A 27,108-nucleotide genomic window follows, 5' to 3' on the forward strand; every position below is an offset into this window, starting at 1 on the left:
GGCCGAGTGGGTCAACCTCATCACCTCATTTGTTGAAGGATGCTTGGGCCGGTTTTGAGACCCACTCCTCTCCTGTCCTTGCTCCAGCTGTTTAGACCATTACTAACTATACTGCTTATTTACTAATGAGAACACTAAGTATAAGTGACCTCATTAATTGTCACTGGTAGAGTACAATTAAGAGAGCACAATCAATAGGAAAATGTTAAATTAAGAACCAAATGAAATAAAAGCATTTAAAACTATGAAAAAATATAGAGATTTCTAAATTTTCTTTAAGTGTAAATTTGATACTAGTGTGATTTTTCTGATGTATACATATATAATACAATTTTTACCAACTGACTGACTGACTTACTCATCAACAAAAGCACTGTTAGTTAAAAATCTGAAATTTGGCAGGATGGTATATGTAGGGGGCGGCACGGTGGCGCAGTGGGTAGCGCTGCTGCCTCGCAGTTGGGAGACCTGGGGACCTGGGTTCGATTCCCGGGTCCTCCCTGCGTGGAGTTTGCATGTTCTCCCCGTATCTGCGTGGGTTTCCTCCGGGCGCTCCGGTTTCCTCCCACAATCCAAAGACATGCAGGTTAGGTGGATTGGCGATTCTAAATTGGCCCTAGTGTGTGCTTGGTGTGTGGGTGTGTTTGTGTGTGTCCTGCGGTGGGTTGGCACCCTGCCCGGGATTGGTTCCCTGCCTTGTGCCCTGTGTTGGCTGGGATTGGCTCCAGCAGACCCCCGTGACCCTGTTTGGATTCAGCGGGTTGGAAAATGGATGGATGGATGGATGGTATATGTAGGGCAGTATGTATCAGCTAAGAAAGTACATTTCAATATATAAAAATTTAGGGATGAACCCCAACCTACAATACAAAAACTAAATACCACAAAATTAAAAAAAAATCCTCGAAGGACTTAATTGAAATTTGTTGACGACACAGATAAAAGAAAATTAGTCGATATGTGTTTTTTTTATTTGTGGATTTAAAAAACGGGAACATAAAAAAAGAGTAAATAAATGTAAACCAAGACATTATGAGAATTGGTTCCATGAGATTTTCTTTCTTATCCCACAAATTATATTTAACGGTAATCTTCGTTTTGTTTCCAGTCACCACTGCGTTATGAACTGTAGTACTGTGCATGTTGTTCGCAGCCTAGTAATACCAAATCCAGGAAAAATATTTCTTAATCATTTTTTGCGGGCCATGTTCAGATTACGTACTTCCACGTTCTGTCAGCATCATTTAATACGAATGCATTAGTTCTAAGAGTATATTTAAAAAAAATCATTGTTAAGGCAGTAGTTTCTCGTTATACTTTGCACGGTATTGTTTTTGCAATGATCAATTTACATAACACCTTATTATATAACGCAGTAAAGAACGTTATGCCTTTACGTGACCTCACTACAGAATGTGCTTAAGATAATAAAAATCACAAATAGTATTGCTCGAACTCCACTATTTATGACGTTGCAGTTTCCAACTACGGAAACGTTTAGACAGTTGCACTTCGGTATTCAGACAGAAGACTTCTTTTCCCATGATCCCTTTGCGAAAGGTTCGTCGACGTCCATTACGCTTGCGCTAACGCCTTTCTCTGGGCCCTTTCATTATTAACTCAAACATGTTGATGTGAGCCAAAAATAATTATAAACACTAAGATGTCAAAGAATATTATTTGTGTAGTTATCACAATGCAATGTAAAAATTACCAGATGATTTCTAAAACGCTTTGCTCATTACCACAGTTGAAACATTGAATCTCCAATACGGTGCCCCTGTGCTTGTCAACTATTGTGGCAGTATTTCCGACTTATTACGAAAGCACGCAGGATTACATCACTTCGCAGACGCCTACCAATTGTCACTTCATATGTCCATCATTACCAATTCGACCCGCCTTTAACAGGTTTTGATTCTGATTGGCTACTTTCACCGAACATTAGAAATAGACTTTTTTTTTGTTAACCCGACGTACGATAGCGACGTTGTGTTCACCTAGTGTTTGGGTGGCTGTCGCTGAAACAACAACATATAGGCGAACTTTTAGATTTGTTACTGTATTCGGCCTACTGTTCTCCATGTTTTTTCCGAAAACGGAGGGCAGCATGTCTTTTAAGCCGAATCGTGACCGATTTTATAGTACGCGATGCTGCGGCTGCTGTCATGTCAGAACGGGGACTATCATCCTTGGTACTTGGTACATGGTAAGTGAAGTGATACCCATTCGCGTGGCGACATGATTAAGTTTTAGTTTGTGACATACTAAGCAAGAGGGTGAAATAGCGAAGGTCAGTCGGTATCAACAATACTGGTTTATTTTGTAGTTCACATGCCAGTGGTTTTACAGTGCAGTTTATGTAAAACGAATGGCTTGTTAGATGTTACAGATTATTTGTTAAGGCCTTTTTTAGTGCGTAAGGTATTTCTCCGGTTGAAACCAAGTCTGTTTCCGCCACGAATACGTGCCTCCGCCCATTGTTGGCTAGTTGTGGTAAAAATAAATAAAACTTGGTTAGTTTCGCTCGTGTCCTCGCGATTAAAACGATGACGTCGACTGCAGGGTAACTGAATCGTCATATCCTGAATTTAATATACATGACATTAATATTTTTTAAGTTGATAAACGAATCATCTGTGTAGAGTTGGATTCATGTTGACTTTGACGACTTGGATTTTATGTATATTGTGTTCCGTGATTCAGAAATGGGTATGAGATGTGTTTGTTTTTCCACTTGCCAGGTCGGCCTCGGTCACTATAGGTCCGTAGTTTAGTACACCTAAATAAAAGGTCAGTCATGATTTTCACATTTAACGCAGCCGTCGATGTCTGGTTGTTATTCCGTATAAGTTATCTTCTTCAGGTACAGCGATTAGTTTTGACAAGTATGTCCATAAGGACTTTTATTGACATAGCATTTTTATTAAGTATTTTGAAAAGCTCTTGCAGATAAACAGCAGACACATAGTAGGACAGGCAGTGTGGTGTTGTGGTTAACGCACTGGACCTCAAACCATAAGATTGTGGGTTCAGATCCCCATACTCGCACACTGTAACAATGAGTAACTTACTTCACCTTCATTAATAACACATTATTCACACATTAGCGCCTTCACCATTTCCAAATGTAACTAATTGTATTTCAGATGTTGCAAGCTGCCTGGGATAAAGACATCAGTAAAGTAAATAAATAATAAATAAAAAATAAATCTCTATAAACATAAAGTAAATAAATATATGCAGAACACACATAGTGTGGGTGTGTGTATTGTACAACTGCAAAGACCCACGTTATGAAATGCATACACTTCAGGCAGCTTTGTCCCATGTACACAAATGCAAGGGTCCACAATAATCCAGGCAACTTCATGCTGGGTGTTTTTCCATTACAATTAGTAAGCTTTAGGCCTAAATATATATACAGTAGATGTTTGCATCGGAGTGAAGAGGTGTAGGTGTTACGGGGAAGATATGGAGGTATTTTTTGCGCTGCTAAATCTTGCTCTTGACACATTTTCTATAATATTTGTTTTTTTCTCAGAATGCTTTCCCTGTGAAGAATGCCCCTTTTTTTTTTCAGCTAGTTTTTTCTTCATGCATACACGGCACTTAACTTTGGGGCACAATTTCCAAATTACACTTAACCCTGCTGGCAGGTGTGTTTTTGTGTGAATATTAGTGGATATTACACAAAAACAAAACCATATCATCAGGTTGTAAACTTTACAGTATAGGCCTCTCAACAGCATAATGATACATAGCACATCTGTAATCAATGTGTCATTGAGCCATTTCCAGCTGTACAGTTTTCACATGCAGAGCCAGAACCAACCTAGCCATGAAATTACCAGATATATGAAACAAGTGCTAGTGGAAAAAGAAATGCTTTTTTCCCCCCACCTTCCAAAGGGTCATTCCCCATTATATGTAAACCATGCTAACATCATCCTTCAGAAATGTTGGGTTTTCACTGACTTTTTTAAAAAAAAAATTTTTAACTTTGCTCCATCATCACTAGGCTATATATATAGCCTTTGTGTCACAATTACTCTTAATCAATTAGTGGCAATATTTGGTGTACTCCACTTATATCCATTTAAATCTTTCTCCCACACTAATTGGCCAACAGTCCTATCTTCAATTCAAAATCTCAGTCCCATGTGAGCTGTTTTTTCTGTTTATGATGTAGTCTTTAATTTTTCTGGAAGTATCTATTTAAAAGTATTTTAGCAAAAAATACATGTGTTATCAAGTAATATGCTCGCATATGAATTATGTTATATTTTTCATATAATTTACCGTTGTACAGCATTGGTCACTATTGGCTTGTATTATATTATAAACTTTTTTTTTATTTCTTCTGCATGAAAATATGAGATTAAAATTTTTTGTTGGTCATCAATACAAACTAGATGTGGTAAGTAACATAAAAAAACTTTTTTTGTAGAGTATTTCTTTAAACAACAGAGCCTCAATCATGAGCATTTCATGCTTTATAAACAGTGCACAGAGGAAAAAATTAAAAATATAATATACAAAAAAAATGTACAGATGTATGTATAGTACCTCAAATGTTTAACATTTCTTCTTAACATGTTACTGCATGTTATATGCTGTGTTCTTCTGTCTTCCTGGCAAGCAAAGTTCCATACCTTGTTTGCTGTTCTGTTGCATACTGTTAAAAGCAGACAAGCAGCAGGCAGGGATTACTGCTGCAGTGACTACTGTATTACAAAGCACACTTTTACTTACTCATACTTTTTCAATGCTTTGTCCCAATGCCTGCAACTACACACCGGTAGCCACACACCCACGATAGTCTTTAACAGTCAAAGTGCACCTTAAATGCATGCTGCTCCCCATATCATCTGTTTTGAGCATGTTTTATAGTCGGCTTCTCCACGTATCCTCACTCCTTCTGACAGCCTGCGACCTCCAGAGGCGCATGCCCGTTTTATTTTTGGACCTAGGGACGCTACATTATGTTGTCTTGTGGTGTTCAAATATACAACAATATTACTTTGTGATTTTATTTCTGGACCTAGGGACGCTACATTATGTTGTCTTGTGTTCAAATATACAACAGTATTACTTTGTGATCAAAGAATACTCCTAGGATAATAAAATATCAATGAATGAAATAAAAATCTGTTATTTTATCGTACTAAATTTTAACAGAGGTTTTATGTCATTACCTATTCTGAGTGAAAGTGAAAGTATTGCTTTGCTGGGCAGATGAAGCAGTTCCATGGCCAATGAAATATTACTGCCTCTTCCTCTGACTTTCAAACCACTCCTTACAGATTCATACCTGCCCGTAGCTGTGGTAAAAATAAATAAATAAATCCTACAGTATCTATGCCTTACAGAAATAAAGATTCAAGAAGCTGTTGAGAGCTCTACGTGTAAAATACCAGTTGCCTGGCTTTACTTAATGTGTCTTGTGTTTAACAATCGGAGAGAGAGCCTAGTGTTTACTGACTAGCAGGCACAGATGTAATACATACAGTGGAAACTAAAATACAAGTATAGGGAATATGAAACAAAAACGTTTGTTGGAAACATGATTTGAAGTGGTTCTTTCAGGCACACAGTTTCATTACATTTTTATATCAATTAAAAAAAACAAAACTTTGCTGATATTTCATATTGTTGTGAGAACATATACCAGGTTTTGGAGTTTAATCTGAGGCTTCTTCTCTCATATTCTCTTCTATTTGTTTCCCTTGTTTCTCCCCCCATCATCTTCAGCTAATTGTTAAGCTATATGCAACATTTTGTCATCTGTAAGTGTTTACCTTTATTGCTCATTCAGGCAGTGTGATATTTCATTCTCCACCTAGTGTCCTGGAGTACCAGTATCATTCTGTCTTTCATAAATCAAAGTCACTAACATATCTAGTTCAATTTGCACATACATCTAAATGCTATGATCAAAATCATTCTTGCTTGGTTCTGTCATCTTCTTCTGTATTTTTTGGAACTATCTCAATGTCTTCTCCTTCTGATCCTTCATATTTAATGCCTTTTGTCTCCTCTGCTTACATTTCTTTTCTTACCCCATTTTTCTCCTCTTAGTCTTCTCATTCTCTTCGCTCAGTTCAGTAGTGGATCTTTTTCATTTGGGTTTCATCGCTACAAAGGTAGCACTGGCCTCTTTCCGGGAGGGTTCTTAAATATCTGCATGCTATGTGAAACTTGACACAGTCTGGGGCAAAAAAGCTCACTATATCTGTCATTCAGCATCATTGTTTATTTAAAAAAAAAAAAAAAAAAGTTTCTGCTCAACCAAAGGGAAGCTGGGTGTTTGGTGACTGGTATTGTGGGAGGGGGTGTCTGTCTAGTCTTTTAATGCTGACATGTTGTTTTCACTGCCGTCTTGTGTTGTGGCTGATCAGGCACTGGCTTTACTTACTCCCAGATGTCCACTCTGCTTAACACAAGTTATTAACTTTTTTAAATATTGGGTGTTTAGTTCGGTTCTTGGCGGGCTGCAGTGTCTGCAGGTTTTCGAACAATCAAATTTCTTCGTCAGCCATCATTTCTTGTTGTTAATACCATGCTGTTTAATGACTTGTTAGTGCTGTTATTTTGCCATGAGTGACATACTAGTTCAGATTTTACTTTCCTGCCAACTAGGAATGACCCATTACCAGAACGTTTGTTTTTGATACCAATATCAGTGAAATATTATGATACCACAGCTAAAAGAGAAATCCCATTCAACAGCTTCTTATTAAAGTTACCTCTGTTATTCAAGTAATCAATATTGTGCCTTTTTCTATAACATAATTTAAAATATACTGTATAAATACTAACAGTCGTATAGTAATAAGTAATGCTAAACTATTAATTGCATTTTTATTGCAATAAGTAATTTCTGTGGTTAACCTATTGCTGCATTAAACTTAAGCTGCAATTAAATTAGGCAAGTTACTGAACTACAAACTAAAAGGCTGAGAGCAGAGACACTTTCACGCTGCCCACACTCATTGCTAACAATTACGTCATATGTCTAAGAGGCATAACAGCAGCTCATTGTCCGTGTGGTCGTATATTGGCAAAGGCAGCAAAAGCATGGATATAGCTGAGGCCAAAATTTCTGGCATTAAAAGGAGAGTATTTGGTCTCCAAACAAACTAGCAAATCTGTTTTATGGCAGTACTTTGACCAGTTACAAATTTGGGTATTTTGTCAATCATGTCGCATGAACGTGTCTTCTTTGAGAGGAAACGCAGCATGCCTGTTCCACCATTTGAAACATAGTCTTAAAGAGCAGTGTGATGAGTGCTGTTCACAAAAATGTACAAGCAGCACAGCCAGACAAGAACAAAATCTGAACCATGTCTAAAGCAGCCATCAATTTCAATAAGTATTGATTGCGTGTCACCATACAAGCCTGTGTCACGACATCAAAAAGAAGTAACACAGGCCATTAGCACACTACCTGTGTAAAGACATGGTACCAATAAGTACTGTCCAAAAAAAAAGGTTTTGTGTTCTTTATCAACAAATTTGATAAATGAAACCAGATTCCATCCCATATGTATTTTTTTCACGTCACTACTGCAGAGATGTATGAACAGTGCAGGAAATGGGTGCTGGAAGAGCTGAAAGATGTGGAATTTTTCACATGCATGACCAGTTTTTGGTCTAGCTGCAAAACACAGCCCTACATAAACCTGACAATTCACTTCATTAACTGTGACTTTTACTTAAAGTCTCGGTGTTTACAGGCATTCTACTTCCCCGAAGAATACAGTGGGGAAAACAGAGCTATGGTAAAATATAACTACGTGAGGCTTTGGCTAGCTGGCAATTATGTGAAGATGGGCTAGTGTGTTTTGCTACTGACAATGCGAAAAATATGATCAAAGCTACTTAAGTAAATGACTGGCCCAGACTTACGTATTTTAGACACAGGCTGCACCCTGCCGTTGGTAATTGTTTATTATATTTCAGAAATTTAACTGTCTTATAACAGAAGTAATATGGAGTTAAAATGCTTGTCGCTGTGTTATGCCTTACACTACTTATATTTGCTGCATTTGGCAGACACTTGTAGGGCGACTTAACTTGTGTAGGTAAATGCTTCAAGTGTAACCGGCAAACATAGACCAGAGTTGTTAAAAAGTGAATTCCTCAGCTAAGGTAAACAAAGGCAGTAATCAGGTAAGTTTTTTTTTTGTATTATTTGTATTGTAAATAACATACAGCTAACAATCTCAATCTATTTTTTGTATTAGCAGCTTTTACAATTGGTGATAACCTTAATCTGATTTATTGTATTATTTATCATTATTGCATTATCATCAAGTTTATCGTTCATTGCAGTTTTTCCCAATATTGTACAGCCTTAGTTACAAGTATAAGGATATAGTTACAAGTATAGGATAAGGATAGTATAGGATTCAATATGATTAATATATCAAATTAATACATTTAAATAATTAAAAAACATTCTGGTAAATAAAGTGTACCTAAAGTGAGCACTGTAATGATAATGAGGAAAGTGAAAATAGTTCACGTATATAAATTAAATAATTGGAAAATAAAAAAAAAACAACAATATTACAATAATGCAAAAAAAAAAATCAACAAAAAATGTACTTGTGTGTATATAGTTTACATCGAATTAAAATGCTCAACTGTTTAAATGTACCATTTGTTAAAAAAAAGATTTTTCGTGCTTGACCATTGTTTTTAAACAAGGATTGTTTAACTTTCTTAACACTAGAATCCCTAAAGTCTACGAAAAAAAATAAAATGCTGGGCCACTTTAAATTCCTTCACACCTCCTCATCACCATCTTTGTTTTGCAAATGTGTCAATCAGCACAAGCAGCAAGCAGCCTGCTATCCCATCCACCACCAACGCAGCTGAAGTTCTCCCAGCTCAAGTCTGTTTATCTGGGTGTGAGGTGCCTGGAGTTGTATAGGGTAAATAATATATCATTATTTGGAACACATACATTTCACGCATGTCCTGTGTCTACATCAATCTGGGTAAACGTAGGATAACATGAAATGCGAGGCAAGAAACATTGAACACATAACTAAAACAGAATTTTTAAAAAATTTTATAGCACTATAGCATAAGTGTATAATGTGTGAAGACTGAAGTCCAAATATCAAATAAACACTTTCACAAAAGGTACAGGTATAACACAACAAGTGTGCTTTTATCCAGGAATTTAACCAAAAAAAAAGTTGGGTACAATGCTGACAACTAGTGCTGGGCGTTATGATCAAAATTCTATATCACGGTATTTTTCAAAATTATACAGGTTTCACGGTATTCGACAGTATTTTTTTTCCCATGCATAAGTGGATGTTAACCACATTTTCCACTGCAATTACTGCAGTAGACTGGCTAAGAATAACCTATTCCATTGTCATGAGAATTGTGCATTGTACAAAAAAAAATTTAATGTGCACACAAGTATTAATACAGGTTTGCATGGCCCCATAAAGTGATAGTTTTCAAGGGGGTGGCACTAATGAAGAGAAGAAATCACATTGCATGACAGTTGCAGTCAAAATATAGAACCTTTTTATTGAACAAATTTTGCAAACAACTTAAACTATAATTTTGACAACATATTTTCAACCATCCAAAGAGGCATTTAGACATAGTAAAATATCCAGAGGTGCTTGTCAAAAGTTGTATTGCACTGAACATGTCTTAGAAAAGGAATAAATAGTAAATATTTTTTGTAAACCAACTACACTTTCTGTTAATGTTAACAATCTCTGTCCTCTGACATTTAGCTATATGGATTGTAATGGCATTGGTTATCTCAATCCACCGTTTGCATTTTTTGTCGTAGGCAGTCCTCTAGCAAATGCGTCTACAAGTAACATCTGACTTGAGTGTCCTCTAGCTTTTTCAGTTTTACTTGAGGACGTGGAGGGTGCCAATCTTAGTTCCATACATTCATGGTACTCCAAAGCATGTTTGCGGCTAAGGTGGTGCCGCCGCAAATTGCTCGTGATGCCACCTTTGGTGACAACTTTAGCTCGACAGCATTTGCAGTAAATAGTTGTTTGGTCCACATCCGACGTTTTAAAACCAAAATATCTCCAGACAACAGACACGGCTCCTTTTTTCGGCAAAAGTTCTTTTGTGTCATCATGTTCAACTTTGTCTGCTACAGCTTCAGTTTCGGAATGTTTTCTGTCCATTTTCACTGTGCAATTCCTCCACTAACACATGTACTCCGTTGTATGCATGTTTAGCTGTCTAGCAGTGAAAAAAGTCCCCCCTTAAACAGTTTCCCGCTGCGCCACGTTCTGAACATTGTTTAGGCTATTTAAACTGGTATTGGGGTATAAGAAAAATACATATCATAACAGAAATAAAAAAACGGTTTTCAGTATGAAATGGTATACCTCCCAGCATTAGCTGACACGTCCATTTGGCCGGTGCAGAGGTAAGAAACGCTGTCTCATAATCAAGAGGTTGCGGGTTTGATTCTGGTTCCTTCCTGCATTTACCGTTTTGAGTAGTGAGCTGCCCCTCATTGATATTATTATAGAATAAAAACATACATTTGATTTGAGTCTGTAACAGCCGGTGTAAATTTATGGTACTTGTAAAGATTGCCTTTTTTATTATTCAGTTTTATTCTCTCAGTCACGTTCATGCTCCCCCTGATCTGACACTATTAGTTTTCAAATAAAGACATGGTATAATAGAGGTGAACTCAGATGAGGATGAGGGTTCTACATTGGAGAAAGAGAACAGAAGCCCTCCCCACAAGAAATGTCCAGTCACACATGCAGTAGGAACAACACAGGTGTACCAGGTGTAAAGGTGAAAGACGGCACCTTTTGGATGCACCAAGAGGTTGGATGTCATCCAGTCAGTGAATCTGCCACACACATGTCCTTCAACGAAACAGCAGGGCCTACAGAGCCCGCCACGGTATCATGCAAAGTTCTCTTTGTGATTATGTTTTTTGATGGGTCTTTTTGTAAAAAACATTTATTAGTTACTTGTATAAAAGCCACATCGAATGTTGTTTTACTTATATTTATTTACTTATATTCCTACATTGTAAAGTCACAAGTAGACTGCAGAGCTTCCTGTGTTTGATCGTCATAGGCATGCTGACAAAGTACATGTGCAATGCCCGTGAAAAATATACATTATGAAAGCATAAAAGGCTCAGGTTCTGCAATATTACAACTGTAATGCAAGTTTACAGTGAAATAATTGTACTTATAAGTACATACAGTTAGTTTCAGGGTATTTGATAAGCCGCGTTAGGAATGTGAATCTAAAAAATAAATGGAAACCGCACAGGAACAGTAGCACTGCTTTGACACTGGGTGCCGCCGGTTTGCAAAACCGAGCAGAGAACTTGCAAATACTGGTGTGAAATTGTATAGTTTAGTTTAGTTTTTATACACCATGATGTTTAGCCTGGGAACATGTGTATGCAATATTTTTGTGCGTACTCACCATTTATACATGAGGCCCCAGGTCCATCACACATTAAAATTCAACGCCAGCAATGTAATTTGTTATTTATTAATATTAATAGTAGTTTACTTAAGTGATAGTTTGTTAATATCTTTTATCAGCGCACCAGTATTTTAAAGCTGCTGTTACTACTGTGGTAGTGTGGAATAGTTTTTGGCAGGCAGTATGGTGTTGTGTTTATGGCTTTGTGCATCAGTCCCTAAGGTTGTGGATTCAAATCCTTATAACCCACAAAAATAAAGATACGGAATTGGCCGTATCTTAGATGTTGTAAGTCACCTTGGATAAAGGTGTCAGCTAAATAAGTAAATTTATTAGTATTTATATACATTTTATATTCTATTCCAAAAAATGCATAAAATTATTCACTTTAATAATGGAGCTACTTTTGATAAAAAGCGGTTTAATGGGATTTCAGTATTTTGAAATTTAATTGGTATTGGTATCAAATACTATATTCCGGGTATCGTGACATTCCTAATACTTACTGATTTGTATACAGAAATGCACTTCATTATTTACGTAGTACAGCACTATGACAGACACCTGTTGTGTTAGGAAGTTTACACAGCTTGTGTTTGTGTGTATATGTACACTCATACACACCCCCCTCCTAGAGAAATGAAAACGATAAATAATTTAATAACCATAGCAATAAATATTTAATAATGTAAATAAGACCTTCAATAAAAAAGAACATTTTAAACTGAATTATTATAAAATCATACCCACAAGCAAAAGGCATACATACAAATTTTAAAGTGGAACTTCCCATTGAAATACATATATGAATACAAAATACAGGTAATTTTTCATAATGTTCAAAGCTTAAATTGGCATACCATTCTTCTGTTTTAAGTTATTTTTTAATACAATATTATTCAAGAACATGTATTTTATTTACTAGACATACAGTTGCATTCAGTCATTATTACTCATTTTGAAAATGACTTATTGTTCCAAAAATAATAGTTAATACAGTAGTGAAGTAAACAAAAAATAAAAGTGCTCCAACTTTTCAAGCAGTGGTTAAGTCCTCATATATATGGCTGTTATGCAGTGTGTACATTTTTAATGTGTTATAAGTAGCAGGTTATAACACTGCTGTTTGCTCTGCATTATAAATTAAATTTTTGGAAGTGTGTTACGCCTTTAGGTAGAATGAAAATTTTAAATAGTTTGAAAATATAGGCCACTTATTTTACATGAGCAAAATAATTTTTGACAAGCTGAAAAAAAATAAGGTACATGTACTTTACATTTTATCTCAATATGCATATTAATCTAGGTGTTTGTTTAATTCTGTTAACATTCTCTTAATTTCAGGTGGTTAACCTACTAATGGGCATTTTGTTGACTGTGGCAGTGACACATCCTGACAATGTACCAGCTGTGGACTTGCAATATGAAGTTATTGAACATTACTTTGCTTCTGATAGGATGGCAGGTAAGAGCATTAGCTTTTCTGATTTGCTGAAAGTAAAAGTAAATGGAAATTGCATGATTAATGTTAAAATTTAACATTGAAGTTTCAGTAGTCTTTTGAACTAATAAAATGAAAAATCACAAATATGAATATAAATTTTATATTGATGCATACCTTTGAAATCTAAATCTGTTTCTTGAACGGAGTCCATGCTTTCAGAGTTAAAGCCACATGGACATAAATATTTAAAGCAAGCAGCTTCAATATTTAATATCTTATGCTAATTTTTTGAGCCGGTTACTGTTTTCGATACCTGAAATTATATTATGACTAGTAACAGTTCTCATTTAAGATATCTGTAATTGTGTTTTGGCTCGTCATAATTTGAGTTGCAAATATCTGCAATACCATTTTGAGTACTGAAAATAAAGAGATATTTCCAGTTGAGTTCTATGAAGCTCTCAATTATGGATAAATGTAATTACATTTTTACTGCTCAAGGGACAAATACATATATATTTTAATGTGTTTCAAAAATGTATAAAATGCCACTTTAATTAGTCAAAATATAATTAGTAATAGTTCTGTATGTATAACTGTAGATGTGTCAAACTCCACTGATATGAACAGGAAAAGTCCCTCATTTGCATTTATCTCCTATTCACATATTTGACCAGTCAAAATTATGTTTTAGGTCTGAATGTAATTTTAACTGTTTAATGGAAGCCATTCAGTTTTGAAATTGCTTTTCTTATATGTAGGACTTAAGTATTCAAAGAGATGTCTGAAACCTAACCCACTGCGACACAGAACTTTATAACAGACACCAAATCAGAAAACCATCAAAATCACCAATGCTAATGTTTTAGGAATTCATGCATGCAATTCATTCAAGTATTTGTAGGTTTGGGAGATGTTATATTTAAGTGTGACCTCATTAGGCTTTGTTACAATAAAAAATACCTAAGCTTTTTTAAATATACATAGTGTTTTCTTTTTAAATAATACAGTGTCACACAGTGCTTTTCTCAATTTTATTGCCTTATTACTTAACCAAAAGTTAATAGAAATATATATGAGGTAACATAGCAGGCAGTTTAATAATAAATATTTTTGTTAATTTACAGAAAATGCTTGTTTTGGGTTTGCTATTTCTCTTCTCATGTTCAGTATCAGTGCTATGATGGTTTATGGAGCAATTACTGTAAGTAACACGCATTTACTAAATATTCCTGCACTAAAAAAGCTATTTGGGTACTGCAAATCATTTGAATTTGTCATGTGTACACCAGATTCTTATGTTCAGGTCTTTCACAGACAATTGACTCATTTAATCTTTTAATTTAAAAAACTTCTGCCTGGTTTACAATGCTGATTAAATTAGATTCGAAGATGATGTATGGAGGTTTATCTATTGTATTTACAGTATTTCTGGGATAATTTCTAAAGACTAAAGACATAATGTACTGGTCATTAAAAAACTAAATAACTAATTGAAGAGTGCAATTCCTGTCATACAGAGACAGCAGTTGTGACATTTTGCATTTTCAGTAAAATAGACCTAAAATAATTAAGTTAATTTCACATAGCTTTTTCCTTGTGATAAGTTAGTTAGTGATCTTGTTTGCATTAGTTTTATTTGTGATACGGTTAAAGAATAATAATAAAAAAAGTTTGAAATAATTGTATGTAGTGCTGGGCGGTATGACCAAAATTCTGTATCATGGTATTTTTCAAAATTATACCGGTTTCACGGTATTGGACGGTATTTTTTTCCCTTGCATGAGTGGATGTTAACCACATTTTCCATTGCAATTACTGTCTAAGAATAACCTATTCCACCGTCATGAGAATTGTACATTGTACAAAAATCATTTTAATGTGCAACAAGTATTAATACAGGTTTGCATGGCCCCATAAAGTGATAGTTTTCACGGGGGTGGCACTAATGAAAAGAAGGAATCACATTGCTTGACAGATGCAGTCAAAATATAGAGCCTTTTTATTGAACAAAGTTTGCAAACAACTTAAACTAAAATTTTGACAACATATTTTCAACCATCCAAAGAGGCATTTAGACTTCGTAAAATATCCAGAGGTGCTTGTCGAAAGTTGTATTGTACTGAACATTTCTTAGAAAAGGAATAAATAATAGATATTTTTGTAAACCAACTACACTTTGTTAATGTTAACAATCTCTGTCCACTGACACATTAAATTGACTTTTTAAACAACTTTACCATCATTAAACTGCATAATATTTAAATTAATAAATAATAACAATACAATAAATAATAGTGCAACTTCCAGTAATAATACTATTACTTCCAAGACTTCATAGCCCAGGAGCATTACACAGTATTCACCAAATTAAAATAAAATAAAACAAGTGCAACTTGGTGATGACATCTTTACCAACTGAACCATCATTAAGGCAAACTGCATTAATATGGACTTTGCTTCAAGCTAAGCTATATACATAAATAATAAAACTGCAACTTGCATTTATAATGCTATTTGTGGTATAGCCCTACGGAAGCGTATTAGGGCCACGGTGAAGAAAAAAAAAATACGGACACAGTGGGGAAAAAAAAAAGTTATATGTCGAAATTACAGTTGACATTTCCACTTTATTCAATGTTTAATTTACTAGATTTTCTCAAACCCCGTTATAAGTTAATGCAGCACATTAAATGCTTTGTGTTAAGTGTTCCCCGACCCAGTTGTTAATCGCTACGCGCTTCTTAAACGGACTTCCTCTGCACTAAAAGGAGGCGCCGGCAGCGAACGCTGCACAGAATACATTCACTTCATGATATTCCTGCTCTCTGAAAATGTAGAATACTAAGATAAACTTTCATGATGAAATGCATTAAAACAGGTATTAAACATGCACGGTAGTGCTGCTCCCTCGCAGTAAGGGGTCCCCAGGTGTACATTCAGTGTAGAGAACTTTATGGCAGGTGTGACGAGGCTCCAAAAAACTGGATGTATGAATGGGTATTGCACAGGTTTAACTTAAATATTGTGTATATATTGGGTTTGTGATCTGGTGGTCGGAGACACGAATATCTTTCCTTTTTCTTTCTCCACATAACCAATAACCACACAATAAATGTCTTTGTGAAATTAAACCTAGTTATAAACTTAGACCATGGAGTGTTCAGAACTTTAAAAAAATCTTCGTTGTACATGTTTAATTATGCCATCCATTCAGGGTTGCGCCCATTCCAGCAAGCATTGTGTGCGAGGCAGGAGCAAATCCTGAACATGGCGCCAGCACATCGCAGTGTGAATACGAGCAATACATACACTAGCAGGGTCGGTATAGCCTTACAAAATCCCACATCCACCAGAAATACATGCAAATTCAAGGCAGGAAACACCAGGGACCCCCTTGCGGCGAAGCAGCAGTGCACCCTCAACGCCACCGTGCCCTCACATGATTAATACATGGTTTAATGCATTTCATCAGGAAAATGATATCAAGTATTTATCTTAGCATTCTAAATGTTCAGGGAGCAGGAATATCATGAAATTAATGTATTCTGTGTGGTGATTGCTGCCTAGGCTTCCTCTTTGTGCAAGAGGAAGTCCGTTTAAGAAGCACGTAGCGATTAACATGGCTCGGGGAATACTTAACACAAAGCATTTAATGTGCTACATAACTTATGATGGGGTTTGAGAAAATTTAGTGAATTAAATATTCATTTTAAGATGAAGTTTAGTTTTTGATGTTCTACTTTAATGACAAATTATGAGAATAAAGTCAATATGTCGACTTTAATCTCGACATAAACAGCGAGAAAAAAGTAAAAATGTCGAGAGTAAAGGCAACATGTCAACTTTATTCTCGTCATAAGCGTCGAGATTAAAGTGGAAATGTCGAGAATAAATTCAGCATGTCGTCACACTATTACACAGTACCCAGGTACATTACACAGTATTGAAAAAAAAAAATAAAACACTGCAAGCCAAGTTGTACTTATTTATCCAGTAGTATAGAAACAATATTCACACATTTGAACATAATGGTCCACATCCGACCTTTTAAAACCAAAGTATCTACAGACAACAGACACAGCTCCCTTTTTCGGCAAAAGTTTTTCTGTGTCATCATGTTCAACTTTATCGTCTGCTTCAGTTTCAAAATGTTCTCTGTCCATCTTCACTGTTCAGTACCTCCACTAACATATGTACTGTGTTCCATTCGTGTTTAGCGGTGCAGCAGTGAAAAAGGTCCCCACTTAAACAGTTTCCCGCTGCACCACGTTTCGAACGTTGTTTATGCTATTTAAACTAGTGTTGCGGTATAAGAAAAATCCATATCATAACAAAAATAAAAAACGTTTTTTGGTATGAACCGGTATACCGCCCAGCACTAACTGTATGTATATATTTAGTTTTTGATAATAGACACCCTAATATAAACACACACATCCTCAATAGGTCAGTTAGAGTAGTATTTTTTGCCCCTAATATTGCTAATTTGAACCCATCCATAGCTAAAAACTGGTTTCTGAGTTCATGTCAGTGCTAATTATTTAAATACCTTAATATTGTTATAAAAATTTAAAAAATTATAATTCAGTGCAGCAATTCAAAGAGCAAAGAAGAAGTTGATATTGTTTATTACTGCATATTCCACAAGTTTTTAATAACATTCTTGTTAAGTAAGTGAATTGGCTATACCCTTTCCTCCTGTCATGCAAATTAACACTTTTCTAGATGTGCTGGCTTGCAGACTTTTTTATTAATGATCCATAGATCATTCTTCATGACAGACATTTCATTCCTTTCTCCTGTTAGCATCGAGATGGCTGGTTGATTCCATTCTTCTGTTACCAGCTGTTCGATTTTGCTCTCAGCTGTCTTGTGGCAATTAGTTCCCTCACTTACCTTCCACGGATCAAGGACTATTTGGATCAGCTGGTAAGTGAACTTTTGTTGTCATCTTCATTGATATAGATTGTCATAAATTAATGGAGAGAGTTCTTCTTGATGCCCAAGCTTTAAGAGAGAGTGCATTAGTTCCAGTTAAAATTGCATGACAAAGTAATTATTCTGATTTAACTGTCTGGTTCAGTAGTCTGATTGTTTGCCTTTTTTCCTGAAGTCTCACATTATAGCATTGTCCTTGAAGGAGTACTGTAATAAACAACATTTAAGTAAGGGCACATTAAATTTGTCTTCATAACACTCTTGTCCTTTCTTTTTCTATTTTAGCCTGATTTCCTTTATAAGGAGAACCTCATGTCTCTAGACTCCAGCTGTTTGCTGCTTATTGTCTTGGTGTTCTCAGCTTTCTTCATTTTCTTAAAGGTATGCAAATACTACTGCAAAATTTGCCAGTACTGGATAAGGTGAAAAATTATATCTTCCAATTCTAGAACTCGGATTGACTTTTGAGTGTTTAACTTTGTCTATAGTATCCGGAAAGTAGAAGTGACTGAGTTTAGATTTTATATTCAATCTAAGTAAAAAGAGCAGTAATAAATTGCATACATTTCGATTACACCATGTAGAAATGACAATACTTGTTCTACATGGTTACCGCCATTTCAGGGCACCATATTGTTTGAGATAATTGGAGTCACAGGTGTTTGTGATTAGTCAAGTGCATTTCATTGCTTCATTAATGCAGGCATAAGATGTCTAGGCTTGCTCCTACCCTTTGTAGTTGCCATTGTTCAGCATGAGGACAAGGGCTGTGCAAATGAAATTCTTGAAAAACAAGAATAAAACTATTAGAGATATTGGTAAAAACCTTAGGATTACCCAAATGAATTGTCTGGAATATCATTAAGAAGAAAGAAGTCACTAGTGAGCTCAGTAATCGCAAAGGGACTGGTAGGCCAAGGATTATCTCCACTGATGATGACGACAGAGTCCTCACTATGGTAAAAGCCTCAAACACCTGTTCAACAGATCAGAAACAGTCTTCAGAGACTACTATCCGCAGAAAACTTAATGGACAGAATGCAATGCAAGGTACAAGCCACTACTTAACCAGAACAATAGGATTGTCAGGTTACAGTTTGCAAAAAAGAATCCTGCAGAATCCTGGAAAAAGGTCATGTGGAAAGATGAGACGATTAATCTGTATCAGAGTGATGGCAAGAGCAAAGTGTGGAGACGAAAGGGAACTACCCAAGATCCATAGCATACTACCTCATCTGTTAAACATGGTGGTGGGTATTTTATGGCCTGGGCATGTGTGACTGCCACAGATACTGGTACAGTTACCTTCATTGATGAAGTAACTGCTGATGGCAGTTGCACAATGAATTTTGAGATATGTAGAAACCTCTTATTTGCTCAAGTTCTAGTAAGTGCCTCCAAATTCATTGAATGACGTTTCATCCTACAGTAAGATAATGATCCCAAACATACTGCCGAGGCAACAAAGGAGTTTTTCAAAGCTAAAAAAATTGAAAATTCTTGATTGGTCAAGCCAGTCACTCAATTTAAATCCAACTGAGCATGCTTTCCATATGCTGAAGTGAAAACTTGAGGGGCATCCCTCCGAAACAAGCAGGAGTAGTAGATGGCTGCATTAGAGGCTTGGCAGAGCATCACTAGGAAAGCTACTCTGTACCTGCTGATGTCTGGCACTGAAGGATTCCAGTTAAAAGCAAGATTGGTTGGAATTAGGGAATCCATTCCCGGGCTCCAGATTACCGGGAGCCAGGGATTCCTGGACAATTTTTCATACCCGCATTCCTGGGAATTAAACTGCTGTTAAAATTCTGTTTTGTTTTTTTTTTAATTTTCCAGCTTGGAAGTAACCTTTACATTTTTTCCTTGAACATAAAAAATATACAGGATTTATGTACACATTTATGTCTGTGTTAAAATAATGTCTGTTTTCCTAACCCTAAATAATGTACGCAATCAAAGTGTTTTCTTTCTAATTTTTAGGCCTATCTGATAAATTGTGTGTGGAACTGCTACAAATATATAAACAACAGAAACCTACCTGAAATTGCTGTTTATCCAGCATTTGAAGCTCCTCCTCAGGTATGTAAATTGCAAAAATTTTGATGTATTAGTTCTCACAATGGTCGAGTCTTGGTTTCAAATCTAGGCTTTGAGGCCTTTGTGAGGAGTCTGATGTTGTCCGTTTTGCATGGGTTGACTCTGAAATTACATCAAAAATAACGGGTAAAACGAATTGCTAGAACAATGTATGCATGATAGATAGATAGATAGATACTTTATTAATCCCAAGGGGAAATTCACATACTTCAACAACAGCATACTGATAAAAAACAATAAATTAAAGAGTGATCAAAATGCAAGTATAACAGACAATAACTTTGTATAATATTAACGTTTACCTCCCCGGGTGGAATTGAAGAGTCGCATAGTGTGGGGGACGAACGATCTCCCCAGTCTGTCAGTGGAGCAGGACAGTGACAGCAGTCTGTCGCTGAAGCTGCTCCTCTGTCTGGAGCTGATACTGTTTAGTGGATGCAGTGGATTTTCCATGATTGACAGGAGCCTGCTCAGTGCCCGTCGCTCTGCCACGGATGTCAAACTGTCCAGCTCCATGCCCACAATAGAGCTTGCCTTCCTTACCAGTTTGTCCAGGCGTGAGGCATCCTTCTTCTTTATGCTGCCTCCCCAGCACACCACCGCATAGAAGAGGGCACTCGCCACAACCGTCTGATAGAACATCTACAGCATCTTATTGCAGATGTTGAAGGACGCCAGCCTTCTAAGGAAGTATAGTCGGCTCTGTCCTCTCTTGCACAGAGCATCAGTATTGGCAGTCCAGTCCAATTTATCATCCTGCTGCACTCCCAGGTATTTATAGGTCTGCACCATCTGCACACAGTCACCTCTGATGATCACGGGGTCCACGAGGGGTCTGGGCCTCCTAAAATCCACCACCGGCTCCTTGGTTTTGTTGGTGTTCAGGTGTAAGTGGTTTGAGTCGCACCATTTAACAAAGTCCTTGATTAGTTTCCTATACTCCTCCTCCTGCCCACTCCTGATGCAGCCCACGATAGCAGTATCATCAGCGAACCTTTGCACGTGGGAGGACTCCGAGTTTTATTGGAAGTCCAATGTATATAGGCTGAACAGGACCAGAGAAAGTACAGTCCCCTGCGGCGCTCCTGTGTTGCTGACCACAATGTCAGACCTGCAGTTCCCGAGACGCACTTACTGAGGTCTGTCTGTAAGATAGTTCACAATCCTTGCCACCAGGTATGAATCTACTCTCATCTCTGTCAGCTTGTCCCTAAGGAGCAGAGGTTGGATGGTGTTGAAGGCGCTAGAGAAGTCCAGAAACACAATTCTTACTGCACCACTGCCTCTGTCCAAGTGGGAGAGGGATCGGTGTAGCATATAGATGATGGCATCCTCCGCTCCCACCTTCTCCTGGTATGCGAACTGCAGAGGGTCGAGGGTGTGGCAGACCTGTGGCCTCAGGTGGTGAAGCAGCAGCCGCTCCATGGTTTTCATCACATGTGACGCCAGAGCGGCAGACCGGAAGTCATTCAGCTCACTAGGATGGGATACCTTTCGGTCTGGGGTGATGCAAGATGTTTTCCAAAGCCTCTGGACTCTCCCCTGTTCCAGGCTTAGGTTGAAGATGCGCTGTAGAGGACTCCCCAGCTCCAGCGCCCAGGCCTTCAGCAGTCGGGGCAATACTCCATCTGGACCCACTGCTTTGCTGGCACAAAGCCTCCTCAGCTCTCTGCTTACCTAGGCTGCTGTAATTGTGGGTGGGGGGGAAACTCTCTCCTATGCTGGTATCAGCAGAAGGATGGTTGGAGGGTGCAGTACTCTGAGGTGAGAGTGGGTTAGGGTGGTGATAAGCCAGCATCTCATTCATTTAATAATCCAAGTCATGGCGTTTCAGACTATACAAGTTTACACAAGTCTCACTTTTTGTTGTATTCTGTTAAATAAAGTAGTGTACAGTACAAACCTTTCATACTATATTGATCCATTGCTTTTATTGGCTCTTGGAAATATGAAGTATAACATTTAAAGCATCACATTGTAGTACACTGTGTCCTGTGATAAAAGGTTCTGCTGGAAAATGGCTAATATCAAAATAATTTAAGTGCAAAAAACTTTTACAAAGATGTTCAGAAAATCTTTTATACTAGAGTATATTGAATGCACGTTTCTTTGTTTTATGTTTTGAATAAGGGTGTTCTTCACCCCCCAGTTGTTCACATAACTGTGTGTACTTTTGACTACACACAAATGTATTCCAGAACTGCTAGGACATTAAAATATATATAAACTTTTTTAAAATGTATTTTTTTTATTGAGTTTGTTAAAAGTATATAACATTCCATACAATCAAGTCAAACTTAACAAAATTGCAATCAAATCAACCCCCACCCAAGAGAAAGGCCAAGAACCAGAGCAAAACTGTAAGAGTAGTAAAGAGAGAAGGGAGTCTTTTCCTCCAATATAAATGATTATTCTAAAATATTATTGATTAGGTCCTGCCAGGCTGTAAAAAAGTTTTGAACAGATCGTCTAAGTGAGAATTAGATTTTTTCCAATTTCAAATAGTATATAACATCAGTTACCCCCTGACTTAAAAGAGGTGGGTTAGGATTCTTCCAGTTGAGCAAGATACAGTAAGTCTACATGCCAATAGTGTAGTCAAATCAATTACAGTTTGTCCTTCTCCACTTTAAACCCATCTGGGAGTACACCTAACACAGCTGTTAATGGATTAGGAGGGATTATGACACCAAGGCTGACCGATAGGCATTTTGTCCAGAATGATGTTAATTTGGTACATGTGGCCCAGTGAGGCTGGAACTTGATTGCAATGTTCGCAGGATGGATCTTGCCCTGGAAACATTTTGGACAATTTTAAACGAGATAGACGTGCTTGATGAAAGGTTTTAAGTTGAATAATTGAGTGCTTCGCACATATGGAGCTAGAGTGAATTCTGTGTGTGGCTGCCTTCCACTCCTTTTCTGAAATGTTGAGTAAGAGATCCTTTGCCCACTGTACTCTGGTATCTTTAAATAGAAAGGACTTTAAAGTGGTTTTACAGTATATATTATAGAAATGCTGAGTCCCTAAGACTGATCAGTATTTCATCTGGAATAGAAATAGGTGGGAGGTGAGAATAAAAGGGCAGATTAAAATATGTAAATTTATTAACTATACGATAATGATTGCACTTTGCCTGCAATAAAACAAAAACAACACTGAATATTTGGTCTAAAATTGTGGTTAAACTATGCTGCTTAAAATTGGGTAACTGTATATAATTATACAGTAGGGTTTTTCACAGGTTTGCATCTACAAATACTAATGTGTTTACCACTATGTATATTAATTTGCTGGAAAAGCACAACACTTCAACATTGACACATCTGAAGAAACAATCTCAGAACAGTATTCAAGAATTACTTTAATTAGCATTTTTGAGAATACATAATTTTGATAAAACAAAGGCATTTTCTATGATAATATCCTGAAAAACTCAACAAAGCATTATTTCTCTCAATACACTTCTTAAACTTGCAAATGTTTGGCATGTTTAATGTGTTACTATCTCAGTCACCCTTAGGGTTTACAAAGTATTATGTATTGTTTAAATAAATAATTATTTTCATAAATCTGACAGTATTGAATTTAATTTCTCTATACAGTATGTCCTTCCCACCTATGAAATGGCAATGAAGATGCCTGTGAAGGAGCCACCACCCCCTTATATGGCTGCTTAAGGAGAAAATGTCACTTCTTCACACTCCATTTAAACCAGCTTGCTGTTTTAATCTTGCAATACCTAAATAAACACTAGGGATGGCCTATTCTGTAATATTTTAAATCTTACAATAGTGGGTGAGAGAGAGAGATACTTTGGAAAAATAAAAATAGATATGTATATATAAAATGGCTTAGTAAACTACAAATGAAGAATGAAAATAAAGCTATTTCATAGTCATCTTTTCTATACCTTTACTGAAGTAAGTGGTCATTTAAAGTTAGCATCATCCAAATGCTGATCCAGAAGCGTCCGCTTTATTTTTGTATTTTTTGTGTTTGGTAAACATATGACTATTAATTAGTGAAAAAAACTTGAAAGACAATCTTATATTTTGGGTTTAATTTTTTGGACTTTAATAAATTAATACAACCCATATTCCTCATAGCACTATGAGGAACCTACTTTGCACTTTCCTTTCATATTTAGCTTTTGTGTACCTGTGTGCCATGTTACTTTTTGAGGCCTTGTTTGCTTATCCTTACTCATTATAAGTCTTACTTTGACATAAACAGGTTAATGTATTGTACAATTTGGTTAAAATTTCATGCATTTTAAGATGAAAGATTTAAACGTTATTTAACAATATTTGCATGATGATTTTGGTATTTGTTCTGATTCTTGTGAAATACTAAGTTTGCCTCAATAAAGCTTCAGATTTTTAAAAATAATTGAATGGCCTTGGTTGTTAGCTTTGATAATCTCTACATAATAAGTGTCTAATATTTTCTGTTAAATTGAAAAGTATGACCTTACAATCCAATGTTTCTAACAGAAAAAGAAGGCCTTTGTCTACTAAAGCAAAGAATATGAGACAGGTGTTGGTGCAGGATAAACTAATTTGCATATATCGGATGTAACTCTTCATATGCATTTTTTTTTCAGGAAATGACTGGAATTGTACTGATCTTGTATTCTGTCATTTCTTTATTAAAAATTGTGGCTAGCTATGTTTGAAATGCAGGTTTTCCTTTCAACTTCAGTGCTGCTTGTTTTGTGGTGTGTGTGCATTTTTACATCATTAGAACAATCCAGTAATTGTATACCAACTATTGTTGAGATGACAATCTCAAATGTGTTTATGTGCATAATACAGTATTTCAGTCACTATAACAATGGAAAGTTCAATAAATTGCCCAAGGTCGCACTGTTACAGCCATGTGACATCTTACTAAATTTCTAGTTATATAAACATAATTTGTGTGCAATGCTTTGTAGTGAAATATTCATAGTGAAATATTCATAGCATATTTTAGAATAGCAGGAATTTATTCATATTCTAGGCGTTTGTGTGTGTGATGTGTCTGTGCTAGCCCTCATCTGTTTAGTGTAATGACACTTTCCTATGAACAATGTTTAATTCCACTTTTCTTTTTCCTAAAGATGTCACTTTTGAAATTTCTTGGTCATACAGAACATTCACCAGTGGAAATGCCCCCAGTGGCGTGTGGGTGTGGGTGTGTGTTGTGGGTCCATATTGTTGTCACAGTTCATGATGCACTTTAACACTAGAATTACCAGAGCCTACGAAAAAACTCGTATATCCGGCCCACCTTAAATCGCTTCTTAAATCCGTTGTTGTGGCCCGCGCTAGGCCACAGAAGCTGTTGAATTGTTCTTGAAGCTTTTGTGAAAGTGTTTATTTGATCTTTGGAACTCGGGCTTTACATATTCTATAGTTTATGCCTACTACATTTTGTAACATTTATTACTAAAATATGAAAAAGTTTCTGTTTTAACAATGTGTTTACACAGATTATTTTAGAAACGGAATCCAAATAACGATCTATCATTTCCACTGTAAAACTCCACTTCACTCCCAGGTAAACAATCAAGGCATGAGCTGGGAAAAGTTCGCTCACGTTCTAAGTCGATGGAGGGATGGAATAGCCGGCTGCTGGCAGCTTGTCTTTTATCAGCACATTTAGAGGACAAAGGATGCTGACGGAGAGGTGTGAACGGATTTAAGAAGCGATTTAAGGTGGGCCGGATATACGAGTTTTTTCGTAGGCTCTGCTAATTCTAGTGTTAAATGTCCACATTTTTGTTTTAAGCACCATTTTAAAAGGTTTCCTTGTGCAGTAGTCTTTAGGATCCATTTGCTTTGTTTACTATTCAGTATTTCTTGTGTTCAATATGATAGCACAAACGCACTACCTGGGCCTGTAATGAAAAAACGCCAATGGTTAGGCTGTCACATTTGTTCTGGTTTCTTGTGTTGGTGGAGGAATTAACAGCATTCCAAGCTTTTAACATTTTACATTTTGTAACAGTTCTTAATTATACTTAATGGTATGTTTGTGTAACTTGATTGAAATTTAATTTTAAAGTCCTGCCTTTCTATACATCATATACTGTATGGGCTTTGAGGGTGGATTTACAATTGCCAAACAGCAAACTTGATTTTCTTCTTTCCTTATAAAACCGCTTCCTAACTAACTGGCACTGTAACTGGCTTCTCTCTCCCTGTCACAAAATATATTGCTCAATAATATTTGAATGCTGGTTTAAATTGAGAGTCTTAACTGCTGCATGTCAACTCATACATTCTTCTGAGCTACAGGTCATACCACAGTGAATGATTAACCAACTCTAATGCATGGTTTAAGTTCCTTCACCTCAACATAAAGGCCAGAGCTACTTCAGAATAAACTAAGAGATGGAGAAACAGCCAAAAATGAAGTAACATTTTCCAATAAATGAAGAATTAAAAGGTAAGATGATTAAACTAACTGTTAATCAGCTATGTTGTATAGCTTGTCATTGCATATGGTACTCTAGTTTTCATTGTAAAGTTGTCAGACCTTGACATATTACTATTATAGTTTTGCTTTTGTTATGGATGTAATAAAATCATTTAACTCTTGATGTTTTGTTTTTAGATTGTTTCTGTTTTTATATGTTGGAAAACCCCACTAAGAAGGTTTGAATTTTTTTTTAAATGCATTGATTATTTCAGGCATTCCTCTACAAAAGACCACAATTGCTAGTTTCACAAATTTCCTGAAGGCTTACTAGCCGATAAGTAGGCAGACGGGCATCCAAGCCTGTCTAAACTTCCAAGTCACATAATTCTAAAGGTACCAGCAGGTGGCACTACTTGTTTGACTTAAATAGATTTATACAGTAGATAGATAAGACACTATACAGGATAGTACTGTTTTTGTCCCAAGGGGAGATTTACCTTTTTCAGATGCTCTAGAAATATAACAAACAACCCCCTCAACACATAAAGGAACTACAAAAAAAATGGTATGATTGAGTTAATAAGAGAGCAGTCACGATGAGGAATTACAAAGGCAGATTGCTGTAAGTATTGCCTTAACTTGAAAGTGGAAGATTACATTAGATTTTTGCTAGAAAACACTAAATAAATGTAGTAGTTTCTTTAGTGACTTACAAAATAACCCCTATTAAAACTGTTAGCGTTAC

At 36.3% G+C, this 27,108-nt stretch overlaps 1 protein-coding gene across 1 annotated transcript; it reads left to right on the plus strand.

Annotated features, from left to right (window-relative positions):
- The first annotated feature begins 1,956 nt into the window (after window positions 1-1,956).
- On the plus strand, window positions 1,957-24,347 carry laptm4a (lysosomal protein transmembrane 4 alpha). The gene is made up of 7 exons (XM_028797407.2): window positions 1,957-2,209; window positions 12,817-12,937; window positions 14,044-14,120; window positions 17,726-17,848; window positions 18,143-18,238; window positions 19,838-19,936; window positions 23,561-24,347. Exons 1-7 carry the CDS (start codon window positions 2,084-2,086, stop codon window positions 23,633-23,635), a joined length of 717 nt encoding a protein of 238 aa, XP_028653240.1. The 5' UTR covers window positions 1,957-2,083; the 3' UTR covers window positions 23,636-24,347.
- The last annotated feature ends 2,761 nt before the right edge of the window (window positions 24,348-27,108 follow it).

Source organism: Erpetoichthys calabaricus, chromosome 3 (assembly GCF_900747795.2).
Source record: "Erpetoichthys calabaricus chromosome 3, fErpCal1.3, whole genome shotgun sequence".
NCBI classification, from domain to species: domain Eukaryota; kingdom Metazoa; phylum Chordata; class Cladistia; order Polypteriformes; family Polypteridae; genus Erpetoichthys; species Erpetoichthys calabaricus.